General features: G+C 44.3%; 1 protein-coding gene across 1 annotated transcript in view; it reads left to right on the top strand.

Moving 5' to 3' along the window:
• Window positions 1–13,348, top strand: part of LOC147678438 (retinal guanylyl cyclase 2-like) — a 276,991-nt gene that overhangs the window by 121,319 nt on the left and 142,324 nt on the right. The window contains exon 7 of the mRNA XM_086946580.1: window positions 5,128–5,262. Within this exon, the coding sequence (XP_086802706.1) occupies window positions 5,128–5,262 (135 nt within the window). The remainder of the gene's footprint in view (window positions 1–5,127; window positions 5,263–13,348) is intronic.

The following is a 13,348-nucleotide window of genomic DNA, read 5'->3' as shown; positions in this document are numbered from 1 at the left end:
TGATTCACATAATCGACGACGCCCTCCAAATCCTAGATCATAACGATACCTGCCTCCTCATCCTCCTTGATCTCTCCTCCGCATTTGACACCGTCAAACATGAGAACTTACTCGAACTATTAAACACAAGAATGGGCCTATCTGGAACTGTGCTCAAATGGTTCACTTCTTTTCTGCATAACAGGTCGCAGAAATTCAAGAGCAACAACTTGATGTCCGCACCAAGACCTGTATCGCTAGGCGTACCACAAGGATCCTCACTATCCCCAACTTTGTTCAACCTAGTTATGGAACCTCTCACCACCTTGCTGCAAGAATCCAATGTACACTTCCACATGTATGCTGATGACACCCAACTCTATCTCAAACTACGATCACCCAAAGACATCACGCTCTTGAACTCAACGATCAGAAGCACCCAATCTTGGTTGGCCGCTAATCATCTCAAACTCAATGCCCTTAAAACAGAGTTCCTCCTGATCGCACCTCCCGCGAAGATCACTACCGCACAAATATGGCTTAAAGACCTAACGGCACTCAATGTTCAACCCACCATCGTGGACTCAGCGAAATCTTTGGGCATAACACTTGACACCAATCTCAGCATGCAGGAACACATCAACAAAGCAACTAAGGGAGCAAACTACCAAATCAACACCCTTAGGAAACTTAAACCTTTCCTTCCAGCCAAAGACTTCCAAACTGCGGTACAATCACTAGTCATACCTCGAATAGAATACGGCAGCACCGCCCTCTGCGGTCTCCCCCTAGCTACTACGGCACCCATAAGAGCCTCTCTAAACGCCGCAGCGAGACTTATCACTGGATCAAAAAAACACTCACACATTTCCCCTGACTTCAAATCACTGAACTGGCTGCCGTTTGAAGCCAGAATACACCTGAAAATCGCTTGTTTGACCCACAAGGCTGTCCACCTGAGCTCACCTAGATACCTCGCTCAGAAGCTGACGATTTCTGGAGGCTCCAGAAACACTAGAGGCACAGACAATCTTTTGCTAAAGCCTAAAAGATTCCGCAAGGAAAAAACCTATAAACGCTCTTTCTCAGGAATGGCCCCCAGGATTTGGAACTCGCTCCCCCCTGAAACAAGGCTCATCACCTCTACCATACTCTTCAAGAGAGAAGTAAAAGCAATCCTTATGGCTAAATACACTTGAACCACTACTGGGGATAAACTACAAGGACTCGATACTCATCTGTACTACTTGTTCGAACCCTTGTATCTTTATGTTGACTTTGAAATTGACTTACTTGATTGTTTTATGATATCACTTCAATGTACTGTTAACTTGATTGATGTATCTGCGTATACATGCTCCCCCCCTCTGTAAAGCGCTCTGATATCTGCGAAGATCTTGTTCGCGCTATATAAAACTTTCAAAATAAATAAATAAATAAATCTTGATTGCGCTCAGAAGAGAATTATCGCATAATAAGTGCACAGCCTTCACCATGGCATGTAATGAGATATCGAAAAAGACCCTTCTTTCCAGTTCAAGCGGAACTGCTGCCAATTAACAAAGTCTTATTTGGCTAACTGGGGGATGCGTAGCCGGTCTCACTACAATATAGTCCAGAAAACAAAAACAAAAAAAAACTGCAATCTGCAGTCTGTCTCTTTTTTTCCCCGCTGTAAACGCAAATCTTTCCAGCAAGTAAGAAAAGGAATCAAGCTTACTTCAGTCCGTGTGAATTTTACACATCTCCCGTTCAATTCAACTCAGCACGGCTCGCCCGCAGTTAACTCCACCAGCCGGCAGAGTCCTTTATTCTTTAATCCGTCAAAGCGCTGTAGAGAAGGGCTCCTATTCCACACCATCCAGATTAGCAGGCTTTTTTCCCCCGTCTGCGCGCCTCATTCATTCAGCAAAAAGCTCGCATTAGACATGAGAGACAAGCCCTCGATATACAGCGGTCCAGCAAGACGCTGAGCACCTTCCGCCATCAGCCTCGTGTAAAGGGAGGGGAGGAGCCAGGAACTAGGGCATCCAGGTACTACATGGAGGCGTGGAACTCCGCCGTAGCAAATCAGTCTTGACCCTGCGCCCAATGGGAACAGTCCAGCCCGAACTGCCAGGCCAGGTCCTCCCTGGACTGGAAACAAGCATCCTAGGACCAGTTTCGGGCTTTCAGCCCTCATCAGCCAGGATAGCTTGACTCCAGCGGCATTGAGAGCACGGGACTCACGTCTGAGCATACCTGTCCCACTCGGGTGACAAATGCAAAAAGAAAAATTGATGGACAGAATGCAGAACAATGTCATACATTCACCCCGGTACAGAGATCTGAGCCTAAACCCATCTTTTTTTTGCTCACCATGCCATTCCAGTTTGGACCCAGCCATGTGCAGATCAGTCTTAACCCTGCGCCCAATGGGAACAGTCCAGCCCGAACCACTGGGCCAGGTCCTCCCTGAACTGGAAACAAGCATCCTAGGACCAGTTTCGGGCTTTCAGTCCTCATCAGCCAGGAAAGCTTGACTCGAGCGGCATGGAGAGCATGGGACTCACTTCTGAGCATACCCGTCCCACTCGGGGTGACAAATGTAAAAAGAACAATTGATGGACAGAATGCAGAACAATGTCATATATTCACCCCAGTACAGAGATCTGGTTCTAAATCTATCATGTTTTTGCTCACCATGCCATTCCAGTTTTAACCCAGCCATGTGCAGATCAGTCTTGACCATGTGCCCAATGGGAACAGTACATCCTGAACTGCCAGGCCAGGTCCTCCCTGGACTGGAAACAAGCATCCTATGACCGGTTTTGAGCTTTCAGTCCTCATCAGCCAGGATAGCTTGACTCCAGCGGCATAGAGAGCACAGGACTCATGTCTGAGCATACCCATCACACTCGGGGTGGCAAATGCAAAAAAAACAATTGATGGACAGAATGAAGAACAATGTCATACATTCACCCCAGTACAGAGATCTTGGCCTTAAATTCATCGTTTTTTTGCTCATGATGCCATTCCAGTTTGGACCCATCCATATGCAAATCAGTCTTGACCCTGCGCCCGATGGGAACAGTCCAGCCTGAACTGCTGGGCCAGGTCCTCCCTGGACTGGAAGCAAGCATCCTAGGACCAGTTCCGGGCTATCACCCCTCATCAGCCCGGATAGCTTTACTCCAGTGGCATGGAGAGCATGGGACTCATGTCTGAACATACCAGTCCCACTCGGGGTGACAAATGCAAAAAGAACAATTGATGAATAGAATGCAGAACAATGTTATATATTCACCTCAGTACAGAGATCTGGGCCTAAATCCATCATTTTGTTGCTCACATGCCATTCCAGTTTGGACCCAGCCATATGCAAATCAGTCTTGACCTTGCACCCAATGGGAACAGTCCAGCCTGAACTGCCAGGCCAGATCCTCCCTGGACTGGAAACGAGCAACCTAGGACCGGTTTCGGGCTTTCAGCCCTCATCAGCCAAGATAGCTTCACTCCAGCGGCATGGAAAGCACAGGACTTACGTCTAAGCATACCTGTCCCACTCGGGTGACAAATGCAAAAAGAACATTGATGGATAGTATGCGGAACAATGTCATACATTCATCCCAGTTAAGAGATCTGTGCCTAAATCCATCATTTTTTTGCTCACATGCCATTCCAGTTTGGACCCAGCCATATGCAAATCAGTCTTGACCCTGCGCCCAATGGGAACAGTCCAGCCCGAACTGCCAGACCAGGTCCTCCCTGGACTGGAAACAAGTATCCTAGGACCGGTTTCGGGCTTTCAGTCCTCAACAGCCAGGATAGCTTGACTCCAGCGGCATGGAGAGCACAGGACGCACGTCTGAGCATACCCGTCCCACTCGGGGTGAAAAATGCAAATAGAACAATTGATGGACAGAATGCAGAACAATGTCATACATTCACCCAATACAGAGATATGTGCCAAAATCCATAGCTTTTTTGCTCACCATGCCATTCCAGTTTGGACTCAGCCATATGCAAATCAGTCTCGACCCTGCGCCCAATGGGAACAGTCCAGCCCGAATTGCCATTGTGTGTCTTTTGCTTTCTCACCCTAAGTGCGCCAGGTATGCCCAGACGTGGGTCCCTGGCTCACTGTGCCACTGGAATCAAGCTATCTTGGCTTAAAAGGGGTGAAACCCTGAAACCGGTGCTAGGATACTTGTTTCCCGTCCAGAGAGGACCTGGCTTGGCAGTTCGGGCTGGACTGTTCCCATGAGGCACCGGGTCAAGACTGATTTGCATATGGCCAGGTCTAAACTGGGGTGGCATGGTGAGCAAAAGAATGATGAATTTAACCCAGATCTCTTGACTGGGGGTGAATGTTTTGATTTGTTCTGCATTCCGTTCATCAACTGTGTGTCTTTTGCTTCCTTAGAATAAAGCACTTTGAGCCATATCACTTGCTCATCTTTTAATTAAACTAATCAGAACCCGACCTATTACCTTGACTTAGGATAAAATACCATGAGGTCTATGGATTACCCTTTGTTGGAATTAAGAATTTGAATCTTATATAATGCCTCTCTTGCAATAAATCACTGTGTGCAGTTAATTGGCACCTTATGGAGGTCAGTAATATCAGCCTACAATTATACGGCATCCAGTACATCACCTGTCCCTACATCATCATAATAAACGTACTATTATTGTTAAAATCTGTCTTTTATAATTTAGTATACTATTGATTGTAGCGCTTATGTTGATGTAGTGGATGTAAAATAATTGCTGTGCAATTTAATGGCAGCAGTATAGTGGAGGTAGGCCATGTGAACCATATCTATTGCCCTTGCTTGGAATACCTACCTATTGCCCATCCTTTGAATGAACTAGTCTGAGCTCTACCTATCGTCCTTGCTTAAAATAATCCAGTCTGTACCTCCCTATTTCCCTTCCCTGGAATAAACTAGACTGAATCCTACCTATTCCCCTTAGAATAAACTAATTTGAAGCCTACCTATTAGTTTTCCTTTAAGTAAACTAGTCTGAACCCTACCTATTGCCATTACCTAGAATAAGGCAGTCTGAACCTGACCTATTGCACTTCCTTTAAATACACTAGGCCAAATCCCATATACTGACCTTCCTTGAAATAAACTAGTCTCACCTTTTTTGTTGCAGAAACTGAGCAGCAACGAGAGCCGAACCAGTCTCGGTGGGAGGAGCGTCAGTGGCATGAAGACCCCGCGGCATTCAGGGTCAGCCAAGAGCAATTCTGTGGCAACACCTGAAAGCTCCTGTCTAGCGGTATATGAGGTATGCCTACCCCATCCCTTGCTATGTGGCTGCTGGTGCCTGGCAGGCTTAGTTGTCTGGCAGATCTGGGTAGATCGATAGAAAGGGCTTTACACAGAGAGGGGCAAGTCATTGGCACACTGGGGCATCCTATTGGATGAGTAACAGATTAGAGCTATATTCTTGGGCAGAATGTTATTTTAGTGTTCATGCCCAATCATTCTGTTAGCTGTCTTTGTGAAATGAAGTGGGATCCTGTACTAATTCAGAAAACTTTAGCATTGCTATTGTTCAACTCTATTGGGCACAGTCACATGTGTGGTGGAATGGAGTTTGAAAGGACCTTGCAGTGTTGTTTGGTGGATACTGTTCTAGCTAGAAGTCACTCGTTTTCCTCTAATCCATCCCACTTGAGCAGCCAGTCAGCATTGCTGCAGTACTTTAGCGGGGAGCAAACTCCATACAGTGTTAAATTTACATAGACATTAATTTGCCCCTACCACAATACTGCCTTCTTGTACAATGTCAAATCACATAAGCATCTGCACCAAATAGGCTTAAGATTTGGCTTAAGAATTAGGGTTAAGTGACGGGGAAGGCTAGAGTCACTATTCAAGATTAGTGATAATGTAGGTGTTTAGGATAAGTTGAAGGTATGTAACAGGCTTATTGGCATTGCTCATGTTATACTTGGGGACAGGGACAATCTTAGGGATTCCGGTAGGGTTTATGTAAGATTTACACTTATGGTAAGGTTTTGGTTAGGCTTAAGGATATGGCAAGGACTAGGGTAAAGTTTAATATTAGGTTTAGGTATGGGACAGAAATAGTTTCCAAGTACGTTCTTAGTAACCCTGGGCGGAGTTTGCGGAGTTGCGCTATGCGAAACTCCATGAAGTGAAAAAACAACTCTGCAACACTACGCGGAGCTCCACAAGTGGCGGAGTGCGATAGAAAAATGCTGTTTGCGGTGATTTTCAGTGCTGGATGCTTGTCCGCACTGTGCAATCATCGCGAATGGCACCATGCACAGCGCAAGCTGCCACTTGAGTAGATTTTTACTCGAGCGGCAGCTTTCTCAACGCGAACGGGCAGTTTCTCAACGCGAGCGGTCGCAAGCATTCGTACCACTTGCAATGAGAAACCTGACCCCCCGCTTTGAGAAATCTCGCCGGGAGGTTTATTTTTCACACTCGCGAACTTGATGTTAACGATTGTGAAAGAGGAAAAATCTCACAGAGAGGTGGATTTTCCTTGCTCGCGCTCGCCAACATGACGTTGACACACGCGAGCAAGGAAAAAAACTCCACTCCGCGAGTTCTGCATAACGCGGAGTGCGGAAAACTCTACAAACTCCGCTAGCGGAGCGGAGTTCACCGCCGAGGCTTAGTTCTCAGGCAGAAGACAATGGGAAAGGTTAAGGCTGATGTTAAAGTTGTATACATAAGGACATAGGGCCTCATTTAGAGGTTGGCAGATGTGGGTTATTTTCCAAACAAACACTAGCCTCACGGGACCTCCACCTCTATGCCATTCACTAATGGGTGAACTCAAGCTAGTCACAGGCAAACTCCGCTTTAAGAGGCTTTTCGTTTTCTTATTCTTATACCAGAAAAACACTGCAGACCAGCTGTTGGCTATGAATCATTTTTTTTAAGGAATTAGTCCCAAGAAGCCATATCAGTGAGCAAGCGGTCCACAAACAAACTATAAAGTAACCTACCATAATAATGTGAAGATGGTGCTTGGGGTGTTGGATGACCATGACCACTATGCTTTATTATGTGACCAACATACATGGACACCCATCATTGCAAAAGGGGTCCAAGTGTTCCTCTTTAAATTTACTGTTTGAAGTTAATGTTGGCTTCTGTGTGATTTTTAAATATAGAGTATTTAAAACATGAGAAACTTGTCCTCTTGTGTGCCTTCTGACACTTTAGATAACCACAGCTGAGTTACATTCACGTCTCTGGCTGTCTGTTAGTTCTGTAGCATAGTGCATATCCAGTATTTCAGTGATCCCCACAACCTCATCGCACATGCATGGCTTGATATTGATTCTGAAAGTCTTATTATTCTTTGACCTGCCAGAACCATAGTTGGAGGTTTTGTTAATAAGGGGTTCTTCATCCCGAAGAAGCCTTTATAAACAAGCTTGGGTCGAAACATGTTAATCATGCAAATATATATCAGATGCTGTATGTGATACATGATCTTACTAAGGGTGCTAAACTAAAGTTGAAAGTCTCAAATTAGCTGCTCTTTTGAAGACACTGCACCACCTTTTATCCAAATAATACATTCACAATAATTAGGGTTTTAACACAGTACTGAAAATGCTACTCAGTGCGCAGGGCAGAGATCTTTCTTGCTGGGCGTGGCCATAAATAGGATTGAACATCTGGTAAATACACTCCTGAGAACAGAAAAATGTGTTCTACATCAATGTGCGTTCAACATAATATATACAGTCTGCATATAATTTTCAGATCCGTGTATGGTCTTAAGCGTTCTATACTGGGATGTGGCCACTTTTATCACAATGCACTGTTTTTATCACCTTCTTCGTTATCACACCGAGGCCACCTGTGACTTAAATGATTTTTGATGGAGCTTATGTTGGATCCCAAATAGTTAGGATACTGCAGGCTACAGTTGACTTTTCTCCACACTTTTGTAATCCATATTGTTCATTCTCTTTGTCCATTTGCACTCTTTGAAGGGCTGGTGTTAACAACAGCTAACACCCACATTTGAGGTTCCTTACTCCTATTAATTACTCACACTGCAGTTTCAGGCCCATAATGAGGCAAAGGGAAATTTACAGCTGTTCATGCTGATCTGCCTGTGTCCAATAGCATTCCTAGCACTTCTCCACTCATCCTCTCCCAGCACAGTTAGATAAAGAGTTCAGCTGTTCTCCTGTACTTTATGTTTATAACTCACACACACAGTGAACGAATAACCCTGCCAAAAGCTATTAAAGGCCCTGAACCCAAGTTATAGTCCCGAACCGTAACAACAACTGGTTAAGCCAGAGGCAGAAAAACTTTAACAACTGATATAGCCAGAGGCAGAAGAACTATAAAGCTATCAGAATATTGCACCTACTGGGGTGAAATAAATAGAAAGACAAACATTAGAAAGTTGGACCAGACGGGCTGTACCTCCCATTATTGGCCCTGAGCCACTACTTTGTCTTCAGTGGAGCTCTCAACGCTCCAGCCTTGTGGTAGGAGTTTGTGCCAGCATTCTGGCCATTGTGATTGGTGGAATCAATCATGCAATCCATGATGCTGATAACTATAGCTTCTTAAAATATAGCACTTGATACCATAGTTTGTTTTTAGTACTGTACATAGTAGTTGTTACTGTATCATTACTTTTCTGACCTGTCAAGAATGAAGGGCTTCGTTGGCCTAATCGTGAGTTGAATTTGCAACCGGCAGGTCTCCGCGAGATCTCCATAGCCAGGTCTTACCTATTTATAAACTGATCCATCTTGGGAGGACCCACCACTTACACCTTGAAAAAGCATTAAACCTAATCATTCCAACTTCAATCTGCTCAGTAGCCTCTTAGTATTTCCTGGAACTCCCAAGCTTCACTAATACAGAGGATTTAAAAGGGATCCACACGGGTGCAACCGGCTCCTTGACGTCAATACCATCTATGCGTTCAGATGAGCAGAAGAACACGTATTCCACATGCCACGGTCAGGAGCAACAGCTCCTCTCGCACAGATATATTCTCAGATCCCCAGAACATATGGACTTTATAGGCAGCAAAAATCACACAGATATAGAAGACAGACTAGAAATATGACCCTGAATGCACAAAAGAAATGCTACAATAGCATACAATTATTAGCTGTACTTTCTTGTTTTTATTTCAGCAAAAAGTGGTCCATATTTCAGCTTTGTGTTTACATTTTATAAACATACAGAAACATTTATAAATATGTTAGGTGTAAATGTCTGTTAGTTTGGTATTTAGCAGACAATTAGTTACTTGAAAACTTTTGAGTATAGCCAGTTTCTTAATGTGCTGATGATGTCATATGAAATGTCATCTGTGACATCAAGTGTGAGATCCCAGGCATTGTTATAAAGTGAAGTTATGGTTATGTTGTTCACCGTAATTAGTAAATTTCCGTTGTTATTAGCTTTGCATCATAACATACCAACCCTTCAACTGACGTTTTTTAGGGGTTTTTCTATGCTTATTTTACTACACTTATTAACTATAATTTATTATAAATAGCCAAAACTTTTTGGGCCCCTTTTGTTGTGCCATGCAAGCTGCGGATGCACTGGCATAATAAAATCACAAACACGTGCTGCGGTTGTTGCGCTCCGTCCGCCTTCCGAGGCCACGCACCTTTTATACAACGTCACACGTTGCGCGGGCGATACCATTTACCGCGAGAGGGAGCGACGATCAGACCAAACACATGACATTCCTCCCAAACAAAAAAACTCTTCATTTTGTCAATGTTACCTACCAGTCCTGTCCTCTGAAGTTAGAGAAATAGAACAAAAGAGAGACCCATGAAGAGAGTGAGAGAGATAATGACAGAGATAGAGAGAGAAAGCTATAGAAAAAAACCTCAATCTTTGGTGAGGAAAGGCCAGATCTTTGTTCACTGTCTTTTTCGCGAGGCGAAGGTTGAGGATTCGGACTCAGCAAGCATTGGTGCGGTCCTCCATGATTCCGCTAGCATCCCTCTGTACGCTTGATATAGTGATGTCCAGAGGGATGTCAGTGGACGCTGGTACTTCGTCTTCAAGATTAGGGGTGTTGCCAAGGTCAAATTAGGGGTTTCAAAATATTCTGTGTCCTGGGTGCCGGAGGGTGACAATAACAGTTCACCTTGATCCACAAAATTATCTCCCTCTTTGGTGGCACCATTTGAAATCCTTTTGAAGTACAAGATATTCCTGGTGACGCTTTGGCTCCCTTGACAGGTGGTGACCAGGAAGCCCTTGATGTGCGTTACTCGCTATGGCTTGGGTCTGAATCAAAGTCTGAAATTTCCACCCCCACACTCCTTAGGGTGGGAGAGTTCATACTAGCACAGAAGCACCCACTTTGATATTCTGCAGTGTGGCACAATGGCATTGACTTGCTGCTTCATTGCTACGTTTCCTTCAGTCTAAAATTGTGCTCCCTCCCGAGGTACCCAGGATGCAGTGTTAGAAATAAGTTCTAGAGATTGTTGACCCTCTAACATCGTTGCAGCCGATGTTTTGGTCAGAGTGTGGGGAATATTTTGGAAGGAAGTGATCTATTGCACATTATACATGCCCGTCCCAAGTTTCGCAATGTAGATGAGTTTATTATGCATTCTCATAAATCTTTCTACTTCCTCATTTGGTTGGGCCCACCTGGAGTACACAGCTATTTCTTACCATTGGAATGGTGGCTTGTTGTTAGTCTTGACTTCCATGGGAAGACCTTTCACTGCGAATATTTTTTCAATTTTTGGGAGCAAAGCATGTTATTCATTAACACCTTCAGGGCTGTTTATCGACAGGTTGCTGGATTTGCATCTCAACAGCTGCATTGTGCAGGACCACTCCTATGCCTTAGCTCCTCCCTACCAATAGGTACCCTTTTCACAGTTTTTAAATGGCTGAAAGAGCAACACTGCTTTTTCTTAGAGAATTTCAAAACTATTGGATAACCAAAATGCAAGTCAAAGGAACTGACTACCTCTACCTCTTGATACTTAATGAAGCCGTCTCTCACAATAAGGAGATGGAGGTCCCCAGGTAGAGTGGTGAAGTCCATTCTCACCTGTGTCCTGGGTGTTTCAGGTCCTTTTTCAGAGATGATCAGCATCAGTGGGTCAGACTTCCCCACAGCTTGACCCAACAGTCACATAAGGTCTTCTCTATCTAGATATTCATATTTCTATCTCTAGATTTTCTGCTGGAGCCTCGTTTTGGTATTAATGACCCGTTGATAATTGTGATTCGCAGTGCGCAAAAGATTGGATATAAGTTGTGTAGGAATGATAATGCAAGTGCCTCTCAGTTTTATCCTGTCTTCTGCCAGTGACAACTCATCATAAACGTTGTACATTGCTTGAATCAATTTTCAAGCTTCATGTGTTCTGTTTGGTTGCTCTTTCATGATATGCCACCAGTTGTCACCTATGATGGCTTGTCAAATTAGTCTGAGATATTCGTCCACTTGGGATACTTGACACATTTCAGCTGCGGTTAGAGATCTTTGCCTGGAACAGCCAACTGCGAGGCGCACATACTCTTCAGTTTCTTTAGCCATTTCTTGCTTGGCAGTGGTTGCAGCCCAATAGTGGCAGGACAAATAGACCACTGGGTTGTCCCAGACAGGCAATACAATTCTTTAAAATAATTCTCTTAGAGTTGTAACATCCACATTTCAGGCCGAAGAGGAAGCTTGCACTTCAACCCTTGCAAAAGAAGTATCTGGGATTTGTGATCAGTGGACACCTGGAATTCATTGACATGCAGATATAAGTGGAAGTGTCTGTATCCCCACAGAACTGGAATAGGCTCTCGTTCAATCTAGGAGTATCTCTGTTCTGTGTTAGTGAGAGCCCAACCAGCGTAGGCAACAGGGGTCCATATGGCATTAATTTGTTGCTGCATCAGGACAGACCCAGGTCCCATGGGACTGGCATCTACGGCCAATTCAGTCTGCTTCAATGGGTCATAATATTGCATTTTGGTTTCAAATGACAGGATGGCCTTGGTGTTGTTAGAAGCGTGCTGCTCTTTTGGCCTACAGCTCTGTCTTAAGGTGGTTGCGCAGTGGGTTGGTCAATGTTGTGATTTTACATATGAACTGGCCACAGTAAGTGACCATGCCTATAAAAGTCCTGACTTCAGATACATTTGTGGCAGGACAGGCATTTTGAATTTCTCGTACCTTCTTCAGATTCAGCAATATTCCCTTGTCGGAAAATCCGTATCCAAAAAACTCAATGTTATTTCTAAGAATCTCACATTCCTCCCAATTGAGCATGAGCCCACTTTGTTTGATCTTCTCCAGCAGGGCATGGAGACGACTGGGTAGGGCAATTTTTGTGGCTAAGACTAAGATGTTGTCATTGACATGTAGTACTACCTGCAGTCCTGTCAGCACTTCTGGTATACAGTTTTGGAACACTTGGGCAGCACTCAAGATACCAAGATTTAGACGTGGCAGCGTCGGAGCCTACATATGTCAAAAACATTGTGATGTTTCTGGATTTTTTGCTGAGACTGGTATCCAGATTTCGGATTGAAATTCAAAAAACTATTTGGACCAATTGGTGCCATTAATATCATCATTTGTAGTTGGTGTTAAATGTTGTTCTCTCTTGATTACCTTGTTTGGCATTGCAAAAGTATGCAGGAGCAAACCGCTCCAGGCTCCTTCGGGTAATGTGCCACTACAGTGGGGGATACCCATGGGTTTAGCCGGTCTACTTTTTATATGATTTTTTGCAGTCTCCAATTGTTCTAGCTCATGTTCTACTTGGGATTGCATGGGGAAATGGATTCTCCAGTGGTGAAGTACAACGGGTTGTATAGTGCAACCAATATAAAAAATAAAAAATGTGTTCCTGAGGCATCTAATGCCCTTGAACACCTCTACAAATGCATCCAGCATTTCTATGATGGACTGTTGTTCTACGTGTAATGTGAATGCAACCAGAGTCAGTGACTTTGCAGCTGATCAGCGTAGTCCTCTTGGCTCTGGTTACATAAATCATACTAGGTTAGAGTTGTTGTGGTGGACAATCCTAGCAGTGAAAACACCCACAGGGTCAATGGGGGCAGCATTGTCATCGTCGTAGATCTTCGTAGTGGTAGGTTTCATATTTGGTGGTGGATGTAGCTGTTGGTAGTCTGCCATTGGCATCACACAAACTTTGGCACCAGTGTTACTCAAACCGTTTATCTAACACCCTGGAATTTGTAGGCGTCATTGCAGCTGTGTTCTTGCCTGCTTCGTGCATGGTTATCTAGACCTGAGATAAGGTGGAAGTGTTCTTGGTCAGATGAGACATTGCCTTCAGATTTCGATTAGCTCTTTGTGTCTGCCATTGGGGTCTATGTGTCGCTCCATG

The sequence above is a fragment of the Lissotriton vulgaris genome, chromosome 12, assembly GCF_964263255.1.
Source record: "Lissotriton vulgaris chromosome 12, aLisVul1.2, whole genome shotgun sequence".
Taxonomy (NCBI): Eukaryota; Metazoa; Chordata; class Amphibia; order Caudata; family Salamandridae; genus Lissotriton; species Lissotriton vulgaris.
This window is presented reverse-complemented; position numbering and strand designations above follow the sequence as displayed.